At 43.4% G+C, this 13,170-nt stretch overlaps 1 protein-coding gene across 17 annotated transcripts in view; it reads right to left on the minus strand.

Annotated features, from left to right (window-relative positions):
• The window catches only part of NEDD4L (NEDD4 like E3 ubiquitin protein ligase), a 491,133-nt gene that overhangs the window by 44,123 nt on the left and 433,840 nt on the right, over positions 1–13,170 (minus strand). For all 17 annotated transcript variants that reach the window (XM_068251284.1, XM_068251285.1, XM_068251286.1 and 14 more), the window contains 4 exons: positions 11,655–11,713; positions 6,067–6,132; positions 3,194–3,423; positions 2,261–2,382 (listed from right to left, as the gene is read on the minus strand). In XM_068251284.1, the coding sequence (XP_068107385.1) occupies positions 2,261–2,382; positions 3,194–3,423; positions 6,067–6,132; positions 11,655–11,713 (477 nt within the window). The remainder of the gene's footprint in view (positions 1–2,260; positions 2,383–3,193; positions 3,424–6,066; positions 6,133–11,654; positions 11,714–13,170) is intronic.

The raw sequence follows: 13,170 nt of genomic DNA on the forward strand, positions 1-13,170 counted from the left end.
CACATTTACATTTGTAGGTAATGAAATTATTCTAATCATATGGGACAGAGCGTATAAAGGGAGCCATTAGCCATTAGGGGCTTAGATGCTTTCCTTGCGTTGAAAGACATCCATGGCTACAATTACTAGGTAATGCCTAATGATGTTGATCCAGGGATTTTATCTGATTGCCATCTGGAGTCGGGAAGGAATTGTTCCCTTTTGGGGAAAATTGGACCATGCCTTGTAAGAGTTTTTCACCTTCCTCTGGATCAACAGGGATATGTGAGGGAGCAGGCTGGTGTTGTACTTTGTTCTCTGGTTGAACACGATGGCCGTATGTCTTTTTTCAACCAAAATAACTATGCAACTATGTAATTATGTGTTTGCTCATTTGTCCTGATGAAGCACCACAGCTATATGGCGTGTAACAGCTGTAGACCCCCTACCTGCCTGTACCTCACCTCCATCTGCAACAGTACTGTAGCCTGTATTTTTTACTGTTTGGAATAAAGCACTTTTTTTTGCATGGATGTGCATTCTCCGCTCCTCTCTTGCTGCATCAATAGCCATCTTTAACTTGGATTACAGCACTCCATGGTTCTTATGTCACGGCCCTGTCCACTGATCTCTTCCTGATAATCCATCTCTGTGCATAGAACTCTCAGTAATGAACATTCCGTACAGATCATCTGGCAGAACTAAAGAAGTCACCACCAGTGATAAATTTCAGAACGTAAAACAGGGAAAGGAAAGATTTTACAATGGCCAAACACTAAATCTATAAATGAATATTGTAAAACAATAAATAAGCAATTTTATTCATTATATTATCTTCACTAGAGTTCCTCTAAACAATCAGGAGAGTGCCTGCAAATATATATCACCTATAAAAATCTATAGTAACATAGGAGCCCGTTCATACGGGCGCTGCCATTAGGCAGTAGGGCTGGTCGATAAGATGCTAATAAGTTCTGAAGGCAGTACAAAACATACAGAGCATCCCAGAATGCTCTGGGAGGAGAATTCCACATATCCAAACTGCCTAGGCCAAGCATAATTGGGAGGATAAACATAGCAAAGAAATGGAAGCGCTACCACCACCGCTGTACAGCCCAAGGGAGTAGGAATCACTGGTCTCGAATGATACAGGCAAAAAGAAAGGATGTCCCGCTGCACCATGGGTGGGTGTAAAAAATATCTTCCTTTATTAGCACATCAGTGAACACACAAGAAGCTAACGCGTATTGGAGCTCTGAAAGGCTCCTTAAAGAGAATCTGTATTGTTAAAATCGCACAAAAGTAAACATACCAGTGGCCACCAAAACAGGAAGTAGGTTGATGTACAGTATGTCCACACATAGAAAATACATCCATACACAAGCAGGCTGTATACACCCTTCCTTTTGAATCTCAAGAGATCATTTGTGTGCTTCTTTCCCCCTGCAGCTATCTTCCACTGAAGTGTCAGGCTTTTTCTTCCTGCAGAGTGCAGACAGCTCTGCCTGTATGTAATTCCTCAGTATGTGAAAGCCCAGCCAGCTCAGAGGAGGATTTATCCAGCTTGTAAAAGATGAGAGAAGCTTCCCTAATCTAAATAACACACAGGCAGTGTGCAGAGAGGGGCCTGGAGGGGGGAGATGCTTTACAGAACCACAACACTGAAGAACTTGGCAGCCTTCCAGACACAGGCTGACAAGTCTGACAAGAGAGAGATAAGTTGATTTATTACAGAGATGGTGATAGTAGAACGTGCTGCAGTAAGCCAGAACACATTAGACTAGCTTTTGGAACTTGTAGGATGATAAAAAACAGGATGCAATTTTTGTTACGGAGTCTCTTTAATCAAAGCTATGATTAAGGAGCCTTTCAGAGCTCCGATACGCGTTAGCTTCTTGTGTGTTCACTGATGTGCTAAAAAAAAAAGGAAGATATTTTTTACACCCACCCATGGTGCAGCGGGACATCCTTTCTTTCTGCCTGCATAATTGGGAGGTTTGGGTTAGAGACCAAGTGACAGTAAAAGTGGGTAATAAAAGTAATATTTTACTGAATTCCACCTAATGTCACTATGGTGCTTCTAACTAGCTTTTTTTTTTATCATTTCCTAGCACTTCCCTGCCATCTAGGAGGCACTGTGCGCATAGGAAGCTCATTCTGTAAATGCCAAACGCTTCCGAAGTGTACGCTAGACAAATGCCATGACAATGCGATCTTAAAGGCTGCCATTCTTAAAGTGGGTAACTGGGTGTGGGAGAAAATGTTGGGAAGGAGCACTTACCATCTAGTAACTTCCCATGGAATACTGCTAGGCCGGCTATTCGCCCGATGAACGTGAAATAGGACAGGTGATCTTCATTACACAGACCGGAGTTGGGGTTTATTTGGAGGGTATAATTGTCCCTAAGACAAGGAAAAAACAAAGCAGATTGAACCACATGTGCTGTAAAGCTCAACACTCCCCTGCAGATAACAGTCACAGTGCACAGAGATACACATAAAACATGGGGACAGTGGCCAGGGGCAGTGAAGCAGCGTCACAAGCCAGATTCCCGCAAGATGTCACGCTAAAATGGATCGGGAATTGGCCTGTGGCTTATGGCTGCCAACAGATCTCTCTCGGTAATCAGATTTGATCGGAGAGAGATCTGTCTCTTGGTCGATTGGCCACCAAAATCACTAGATGCATGGCCACCTTGGCCACGTGATTGTCAAAGGTGGACTATTTCAGGTTGCACTTGGGCTGAGAAGAGGGGGTGGAATACCGACATGCAAAGAAAGGTGGGCTTACATACCGATTAGATTTTGCATAGAGGGAGAGGAGCCACTCCCCTCATTTGCATGGCTGCATCCCACCCCTCTTCCCATCACAGTCTCATGACCAGAAATGATCAGCTTGGAACTCACACTTCCCACATACAGGTGAGATGGACTCAAAAAGAGGGCCCTTTTCTCCTCTGGGGTTCAAAGTTAGCTAAGGAAAGGTACAGCCACGTTGAGTGCCACCCTGGTATGCTTTTGGAGCATAAGAGTCTTGTCCAAACACTCCTTACTGGTAATGTACTGGTTCCATGACTAGTATTTGAACCGTGCAGCAAAGACGGCACCTTTAATGAGAAGACTATCCACGAACACCAAAACTGTAAATACCACAGGTTTTGTCTTACATACAGTTATGTGGTGATCTACAGGGAAAAAAAAAAAAAAAACTTACGTGGCGGAGTATTCAAACAGTCCATAATACGGATTAAACATTTCTTTGGACAAAAGGAAGAACCACTCTCTGGCCACGCCTCCATAATCCAAGCCCTTCTCGGACTCAAACTCTATCCAGAGCCGCGCCTTCAAGACGTCCGGCCTCTTCACCGACATTATTCGCCGGTACGACTCTTCGAAGATGTTATTCCTGTGCAACTTCATCTCAAATCTGTTTGGTATGTCAGCCTGGGGAGTGGAGGACAGTACATGTATATATATCATAGAAAAAAAAAAAAACACAGCGCAAACATTACTTTCTATAGGACCTGTTCAGTGTATTGGGAGGCTGTGAAATGGAAGAATACTACACCCGCTTGTCTTTTAGTGCACATCAGTTCCTTTCATATCACATTGTTAACAGATTAGCAGCTTCAATAGAGTTATCTTGTTTGAGATAAGTGCACTGCTTTTGACAGAACTTGTGCTGTAAATTCTTGGAATGCTTTGATCTCTCTGTACTAGCAGAAAATATAGAAACAAAGCAGAAGTCCTCTGGTATTGTCTAACATTCACCCCCAGTGACAAGTGGCCATAAATACACATTACAGCAGCTCTAATTAGAAGAAAGGAAATGTAACACAGAAAAAAATGCTAAAATAAATTGGCCTGGAGCACCTGCAAGCTAGTTTTTTTTAATTTTTTTTTAAACAAAGCTACCCATCAGTGTCAGCTATGTTCGACTGGTGACAATTAAATATCGTGCCCAAGCTATATGCACTATTGCCGGGTATATCTAATGCTTATTTTGGGGTCGCAATTCTGAAAGCGATAAGAGGGCAGGATCTGCACAAAAATCTTGCAATTCTGATTTTTTCAAAAGCATCCAGCAATGGCTCCTTGTGTTGTCAGGTTTACAATCACAGTGTTCAGTTACCATAGAAAGTAATAAGGTCATCAATGGATAATGAGCAGATCTATTTTGCAGGAACTAATTGTATTACTTTTTTGCTCCTCACATCCATTAGGACAAAAAAAACAAATAAAAAGTTATATTCATTTGTTTTAGTCTAATAAGCGGCCTTAATCATGAACACTTGCAGGAATAATCCCACTAATTGAATCCTGGAGACAAGAATTATCGTTGATCAGTGTCGTGTTATTAGCAGGCACAAGTGAAAATCCTTTTAGCGGGATGATGAAGGGAAGTGGAGGCCTAAGTTGATGCCATGCAGTGTGTGATACAAGTTCTTGATACGGATCTATGAGACCTGCAAGACATTGCTAACAAGTCACTTAGCTTACTTCTTAAAGGCAGCCTCTAGGTTAAGAATAAAAGATTGAAAAAAGGATCTCTTGCACTTACAATTAATAGGATAGCAGCAACCAATGCCTACACATAAGTGTAATGTCTTATGAACAAAAAGATCCAAACATTGAAGGGAGTCTAAAGCGAAAATTAAAATCGATACTTAGAGACTCTGTAAAAAAATGTCAGCCTTATTTCTTCTATCCTATAAGTTCCTATACCTGTTCTAATGTGGTCTGTCTTACTGCAGCCTTTCTTAGTTGCACAGTGGCTGTATTATCTCTGTTATATAATCCAATCTTTCCTTTGTCAGATTTGCCGGCTGAGGCAGGAATGTGCTGCTCTTCTGTGATAGGATAGAAGTTATACACACCCTCTCTACGCCCCCTCCAGGCTCTATATGAGTCACAGACTGAGCTTCTCTCAGCCTATCACATGCTGGTTAGCAGCCATGTCTTTTGTTTGTAAACACTGCCTAAAACTGGCAATTACAAGCCAGGATTGCAGCAGGGAGTGGCAGAAACAGCACTGAGGGGCCCAGGAGAACATAATGAATAGAATGGTATGCTTTTTACTGTAAGAATTTTAGAGTACAGATTCTCTTTAACTTAGGAGAGGGAAGGCTCTGGGTCCTATAAATCGTTCCCGATATACGCGTTGTCCCACAGGCTTCCCAGTTAGTCTCCGACTGATCGGTTAGAGACTACTCTTCCGCTTCAGGTGGGCTTCAGAAGCACTTGGGCCCCGAAGATGGGCTGCTCGCTTGGGTTCTGGAGCTCGAGTGCTTCCGAAGTCTCCCGCGGCGGGATATTTGAATGGAAAAAACTAGCAGATGAGGAGAAGAACGGGAAGGAACTATAGGACCCAGAGCCTTCTATCTCCTTTGGTAAGTATCTGTTTTTTGTTTTATTTTTCCCATCACAAAAATAAGCCTGGTAACGCTCCTCAATTTGAGACCACTAGGCAAGATTTAGAAACTGTAGGAATCAGAGGCATGCCAACCCCCCCCCCCCCCCCCCCCCCCTGCATTGTGGGAAAAATAGAAGAAAAGACACAATGCACAGATAGAGTGAAGGAACAAAGAACCTCAGTCATGTGACTACAGTGGACATCAATCAAAAATAGAACACGGCACGTGTTAGGCCTCCCTCAGATGGGCAGCTGACAAGCGGTGAATTCACCACCTGTTAACTGCTCTCCTGCACTGGCCGGGCGCCTGTTAACACTCAGTACTGCAGCTAGACCGGAAACCCCCTCCCCCCATGTAGTCAAATCTGAGCGTGACCGCAGCGTAGCTCAAATGCGACGTCATGGTCCTCTGCCGCTGGGTAATACCACTGCGCATCAAATGCTAACACACGTGGTGTTACAACCGCTGCAATGCGGCTGAATTTAAATTGCACTCGTGGGCGGCAGATAGAGCGCTAAATTGCTTGGCAAGCACGCAGTCCAGTCGTCCAGCTGAATGAGGCCTTACATTATTAAATTCTGAGCACAAGGATTTATTTGGTACATAATATCTGAAGGGATCAAATTTGCGTCTTGAAGGAAGTAGACAGGTATAGTGCAGTCCGTAAACTCACTGGTTTCTTCAGTTTTTTCCGGAAGTAGTCGTATTTCTGTTTAAATTCTCTGGAGTAGGGGACAGCCTGGAAGAGAGGATAAAAAAAGGGTTAAAACCCTACAGTTTTAAAGAGAAAATTCATCCCAATCAGTAGCTGATACCCCCTTTCCCATAAGAAATCTTTTCCTTTTCACAAACTGATCATCAGGGGGGCTCTGTATGGCTGATATTGTGGTGAAACCCCTCCCACAGTGTGATGTCAGCACCTAGGTACTCACATCACACTGTGGGAGCCTTGTTGCATTGTGGGAATGAACAGCTGGTTACGGTTGCTTCCAACTGCCAAAAAAAGCAAGTAGCATCTCTGTCCACTGACATCACTTGCCAGCAGTAAAGAGATCGCCAATTCGCCATGTGATAAATGTCAGAATCAGGGAGAGGAAGGATTTTGCAATGGGCAAACACTGACTCAATCATTTATACATCATTATTGTAAAAATGAAGCAATTCATTATATTTTTACTGGAGTTCCTCTTTAAGAGGAGAACACTTTCTATAACCCGCCGATCACGTTTCCTATTACAGACGGGATAGGCGAAACCTCCTCCGCTTTAATCAGGAAAGAACATTAAAATCAAATTTCACTTTTGTTAGAAAAATAAAATGATATAAAATGGTCTCAGTACTGCACAAGTCATTTTTGTAATTTAGTATTTTTCCCAGTTTAATTTACAGCCAGCTTTGAATTTCACTGAAATTGCTTTTTAGACAGCCAGGAATATGCACGGTCTAGATTAGGTGCAGACAGACAGGTACGCGGAGCCCTGGGGGTACCCGGCTTGGGATTAAAGGGTAATTAAACTTGTCATAGTCAATTGCAGCGAGTTTTAGGATTAAAATGGATAATTCTTAGATAAGGGAGCCAGAATAAGGGTTTTTAGTTAATGAAAAGCATACAGGAATACTTGAAAATCCTTTAAGCTCTGTTCACAGTGGTCAGGTGCATTGCAGAATAATCCTGCATGTCACCTCACTGCCCATACAAGTCTATGGACCTGTTCACAGTAATGGATCATGCAGGATTTGCATTAAAGTCTATGGACAGTCTTCACTGCAGTTCACAGTCATTAATGTGCAAGTTATGCAACTGACCACTGTGAACCTAGTTGTATAGTAAAATAGTGAGAACATACAGTACATTTTACAGTTATGTCAGTGTGTAATAAAGAGGCCCTGTAGTGGCATATAGTAAAATGCAGTTATTCAGGATACCCACTTTTATGGTAAGTTTCTGGTTTCTGCATCAGAAACACTACTTATAGCTATGTATTGAGACCAGGTATATTTTGTAGTGGTTTTGGAACTCCTACTATTCAAACATTCTGCAGAGATCACCAGACGGGACTTAAGAGGTTGCAGCCTGGGATAAGTTTCAGAATGTAAATCAGGGTGAGGAAAATTCTTCTTTAAGATTGTGTTATCCACAATGGTGGGTACTCTGCTAGATTCTCACTCGGGACGGCTCAGACAAGCCTTCTCGAGTGAGAATGGTCTACTAGGCTTACGTTTTCAGCAGAATAATATGATCTGACACTCGAGAGATCAATCACTTGCTCTAGTAATTTGTAGTAGCTAGAGATAATCAAGGGCATACTAATAATTCCGGTTTGCATATAAACTAAACGCATATTGCACACAGCCGAGCCAATCCAAGTAGTGAAAAAGTGCTTTTAAAGAGAACCCGAGGTGTGTTTAAAGAATGTTATCTGCATACAGAGGCTGGATCTGACTATACAGCCCAGCCTCTGTTGCTATCCCAAACCCCACTAAGGTCCCCCTGCACTCTGCAATCCCTCATAAATCACAGCCGTGCTGTGAGGCTGTGTTTACATCTGTAGTGTCAGTCTCAGCTGCTCCCCCGCCTCCTGCATAGCTCCGGTCACCCGCCCTTGTCCCTTCCCTCCAATCAGCAGGGAGGGAAGGGATGCAGGCGGGGACTGGAGGTTTGCAGGAGGCGGGGAGAGCAGCAGACTGACACTATAGAGATAAACACAGCCAGCTCTGACAAGCTGTTTGTCAGCAGCGTGGCTGTGATTTATGAGGGATTGCAGAGTGCAGGGGGACCTTAGGGGGGTTTGGGATAGCAACAGAGGCTGGGCTGTATAGGCAGATCCAGCCTCTGTATGCAGATAATATTCTTCAAACCCACCTCGGGTTCTCTTTAAAGAGACACTGGAGTCTCTTAAAAATCATCTTTATTACAAAATCCTGTGTAACATTACTGTCCTATCTAAAACGCCACATCCCCAAAGTTGTAATCTAACTCAATCCCCCCTAACCCCCCCCCCCCTTCTTCTCCCCCGCAAAATCCACGACTTTCTTGGTCGTGGATTTTGCTGCTGTTGGAGGCAGAGCTTTGAGCCGCAGCTCTGCCTCCTTACGCGTCTATCAGCAGCAGATCTCCGCCTCTTCCCTGCCCCTCTCAGTGAAGGAAGATGAGAGGGGCGGGGGAAAGGCAGCGATCCAGGCTGACAGACGCGCTGAGAGGCAGAGCTGCGGCTCATAGCTCTGCCTCTCATGGAAGCGCTGCCCGTATTGCCCCCTGGGGAGTTTGGGGGGGATTTAGTTAGATTACAGCGGCGGGGGATGTGGCGGTTTAGGTAGGGCAATAATGTTACACAGGATTTTGTAATAAAAAGAGGATTTTTAAGAGACTTCAGAGTCTCTTTAACCACTTTGCATTCAGACCTCGTTTCCCACTTATGGACCAGAGCAGTTTTGACAGTTTAGCTATGTCCTTATTTAATCAGAAATAACTTGATCCCTACTTAGGACACAGAAATGAAAGATATATATATTTTTCAAGACAAACTAGGCTTTTAATGTATGCCTTTTTTCCCTCAAACAATTTTGTTTTCTATGAATTTTAATGGGAAAACAAGGAAAAAAAAATAGAAAAACACATTTCTCAGTTTTACCAATTCCTGTTTAAAAATAATTTGCTCATCACAAAAAACTTAGATTATGTTCCTGTTACAATTTAGGTTGAAGATATTTGATTCTGAAATAATGCTACTGAATGTATTTTTCATTATGAACTGAGAAAATAAAAGGATTTTTAATGGTAAAAATTATCATTAGCTCAGGAAACATCTATTCCCATTCACCAATTAGTGCTGCATCAGATAGTGCCAGAAATGTGCACAGGAGCAAAGCCCAATCCTGCACAGCACTGCTTCTGCTACAAGACGTATATCTACTGACTCCTGGCTTAGATGAAGTCACAGAGGACCTAGATATACTGTAGTGGTTGATAAAGTGGTTAAAGTAAATGGGAACCGTGCTTTAAAAAAAAAAAATGTCTATAACTAATACATGTTAGTTAAAATGGTCCATCCTTGCACTGAAGAGCTACGTTTAAAAAAATAAAAATTTAAAGGGAACCATAACAGAGAGATATGGATGTTTCTTTTTAAACAATACCTGCAGTCCTGCTGATTTCTTTGGCTGCAGTAGCGGCTGAATCACACACCTGAAAGAAGCATGCAGCTAATCCAGTCTGACTTCAGTCAGAGCACCTGATCTGCATGCTTGTTGAGGGGCTGTGACAAAGTATTAGAGGCACAGGATCAGCAGGAGAGTAAGGAAACAAGTATTTTAAAAGGAAAATTCATATCTTTCTCAGTTTAGGTTCCGTTTATTAAAACCTCTGAATGTCAAAACAATAAAAAAAAATCAAGCTTTGTTAAAATCCAAATAGTCCTTTCTAATGCGGTCAGGCTAATTAATGGAGAGACAGTGCAGATGGAAGCTGTGAAGGATTACATAGAATGCAGCAGCTGCTCTCTCAGAATTGTGTGATCAGCCGCCTCTCAGCATGGAGATGTCAGTTTCCTGGGAAACCCTGAAGGCTGGACAGCAAGACCAGTCTCATCTATAGGTGACTAATGGTCTCATCCTCTCTTCCTCAGTTTCCTGGGAAACACTGGAGGCTGGACAACAAGACCAGTCTTATCTTTAGGTGACCAATGGTCTAATCAGTCACAAGAGGCGTTTAGCCTTTATATATAATCCTTAGACACCCAAGTTATTTGACGGGCCAAATAAAGTGTTTTATTAGCTACATTGGGGGTGAAGCCCTAGATCACCAGATAAACCATATAGGAGAAGGAGGGGAATAGCACTAGACACCAGGTAACTGTGAAGGTAAGGAAGGGACATTACTATACACCAAGGAACAGTATAGATGATGGAGGGAAAACCGGTAGAAAAGCAGGAACTGTATAGGGGAGGGAGGAATTTTGAGTGTGGAGTCGCACTTGCTTGGCTTCCATCAATTTCAGATGGTCAGGTGTGCAGATCTAATAGTCCCGGACACCATGGGACTCAAACTGTGGCAAATGAAGAGAAAGATCCGCACCACCTTCAGAAAAGCTTAGTCTGTTTTATTGGAAAAAAACATACAAATTTAAAAAGAACTTTAAGGCAGGACAGTCCACTGTTTCGGGCTCCTGCCCATCTTCATGCTGCCTAGTTCACTAGGCAGCTCACTAGGCAGCATGAAGATGGGCAGGAGCCCGAAACAGTGGACTGTCCTGCCTTAAAGTTCTTTTTAAATTTGTATGTTTTTTTCCAATAAAACAGACTAAGCTTTTCTGAAGGTGGTGCGGATCTTTCTCTTCATTTGCCATAGGGGAGGGAGGAAGACACCAGGGAACTGTAGAAGGGAAGGGAGGGAGGAAGACACCAGAGAACTGTAGAAGGGAAGGAAGCGACATTAGACACCAGAGAACAGTATAGAGGAGGGGGCCAATATACCCCAAGGAACTGTATAGGGGAGGGAGGGTTGCCATTAGACACTAGATAACTTTATAAGTGAAGAATATGACCACTAGACATTGAGGTTGGCCCACAACTTGGTCCCAGTGTTCAATTTCGTCCCACCTTGTATTTAAGTTTGACATCCCTGCTATAGAGGATAACAGAATGTAATTTTTTGCCACAGTTCTTTAGCACAAATCAGACAGCAGATCCTGTTGAGAAGAACTTGCTGAAGTAAAGTCACATGATAACTGAGCAGCCAATGATAACAGAGGGAGGGAGAAACATCCTTGCACAGGTGCCCCATATATGCCATTCGGGATTTTTCACTTGCAATTTGGAAATCATGATCTACCTGGTAAAATGTCCTTGTGTCTGCGTTACGTAGGCCAGACCAGGAGGTAGATTAAGGCAAGACTTAACTAACATAAACGTAACATCCGGACCGCGCTAGAAGCCCAGAGAAGAGTGGGCATGGCTAAGCCAGGCACTAAAAAAGTGGTAGAACCACCACTGGCAAAACATACCAGCCTAGGATGATACTCGGAGCGCAGTGCTACATACCAATATATAGATATAGGAAGGGTTTCTAACGCTGAAACCAGGATGTTAACCATAAAAGTGTGTATCCTGAATAATTTACTGCATTCTACTATATGTCACTACAGGGACTCTTTAAAGTAAAGAACATAGCTAAAGTACGCTGCACCATGCTATGTGAACCAATGTTACATTTAAATGTATTATAAGCAAACACCTAATAGAGTAGATGTTGGTTGGACTTACAGGGCCGGTGATGGCGGGGTTCTGTAGTCTGGGGTCTTCCCACTGTGTTATTTTATTATCTGAAAATAAAAAACGGACAGGTTTATATTGGAGACAGTTTAGCATTCGAGAATCTCAGCCTGACAAAAGTCTATATACAAATGTGGCAAACCTCACACACCACAACGCCAAGCCTGAGTGCAGCACACAACACTGGCAAGCACACCGTCATACTACACCTCATCCCTCATGTCTGTATGGCTAAATATTACATAAAGAATACAGAAGTAGAATAAAAAGGTTGAAAAAATTAAATAAAAATAAAATTGATATTCACAACACTTAGAGGGACGGGGCAGATCCTGAAGGGGTAGAGAGTTCTGAGCGGTGAGAGGGAGCAAAGGAGGCATTTAGGAAGACGAGGGGGGAGAGAGGATGCAAAGGAGGCACAGAGGGGGATCGGGAGAGAGAAGGAGGAAACACAGGGGCACAAGGAGACAAGGGGGAGAGAGGATGCACAGAGGGAGGCAATAAGGGGGGCTGGGAGAGAGGAGGGGGCACAAGGAGACCAGGGGTAGAAAGGATGCACAGAAGGAGGCACTCAGGAGGACCAAGAGAGAGGAGGGGGCACACGGGGACACAAGGAGACCAGGGGGAGAGAGGATGCACAGAGGGAGGTACTGAGGGGGACCGCGAGAGAGGAGGGGGCACACGGGGACACAAGGAGACCAGGGGGAGAGAGGATGCACAGAGGGAGGTACTGAGGGGGACCGGGAGAGAGGAGGGGGCACACTGGGGACACAAGGAGACCAGGGGGAGAAAGGATGCACAGAGGGCGGCACTGAGGGGGACCAGGAGAAGGAGGCACAAGGAGACCAGGGGGAGAGAGGATGCACAGGAGGCGGCACTGAGGGGACCGGGAGAGAGAGAAGGAGGCACATGGGGGGCACTGGATCAGCATACATAGCTGGATTATTATATGTATAGGCACAGAGTAACCGCTTTTACTGTATACAATAGAGGCGACATGCCCATATTCTAAAACAGGGCTAAAAACAGTAATGCTTATATATTGCGTTATTGAAGACTGGCTCACTGTAACCCTACAAGTCAGTAGGTGTAATAAAAAAACAAAAACGACAAATTTTTATTTTCTAAAGAATTTCCTCACATTGTCATTGGTAGTCTTCTAGAAAATAGAAGCACAAGAAAGAGACTGCCCCTGACACTTCCTCAGCTACTTTCAGCAGCCAGACAGAACTGAAGACATCTGGGGTTCTAATGTGTCAGAAAACCAGCCTTCTTGCAGTTTAATATGCATTCTATAAATCATTTAATCATAGCTCCCAACTGTCCCTCCTCTGGAGAGACAGTCCCTGTTTGGGAGCCCTGTCCCTCTTTCCTCATTTGTCCCGCTTTCAGGACTTTGTCCCTTTTTCTATGTAAATTTATATAGAATATTTTTTTTTATACATTTTTTTTCTACTAAAAATGTGTTTGCTTGACTCTAAACTCATTTTCAGTATCTCCTTTATTC

This window comes from Hyperolius riggenbachi, chromosome 1 (assembly GCF_040937935.1).
Source record: "Hyperolius riggenbachi isolate aHypRig1 chromosome 1, aHypRig1.pri, whole genome shotgun sequence".
Classification (NCBI taxonomy): Eukaryota; Metazoa; Chordata; class Amphibia; order Anura; family Hyperoliidae; genus Hyperolius; species Hyperolius riggenbachi.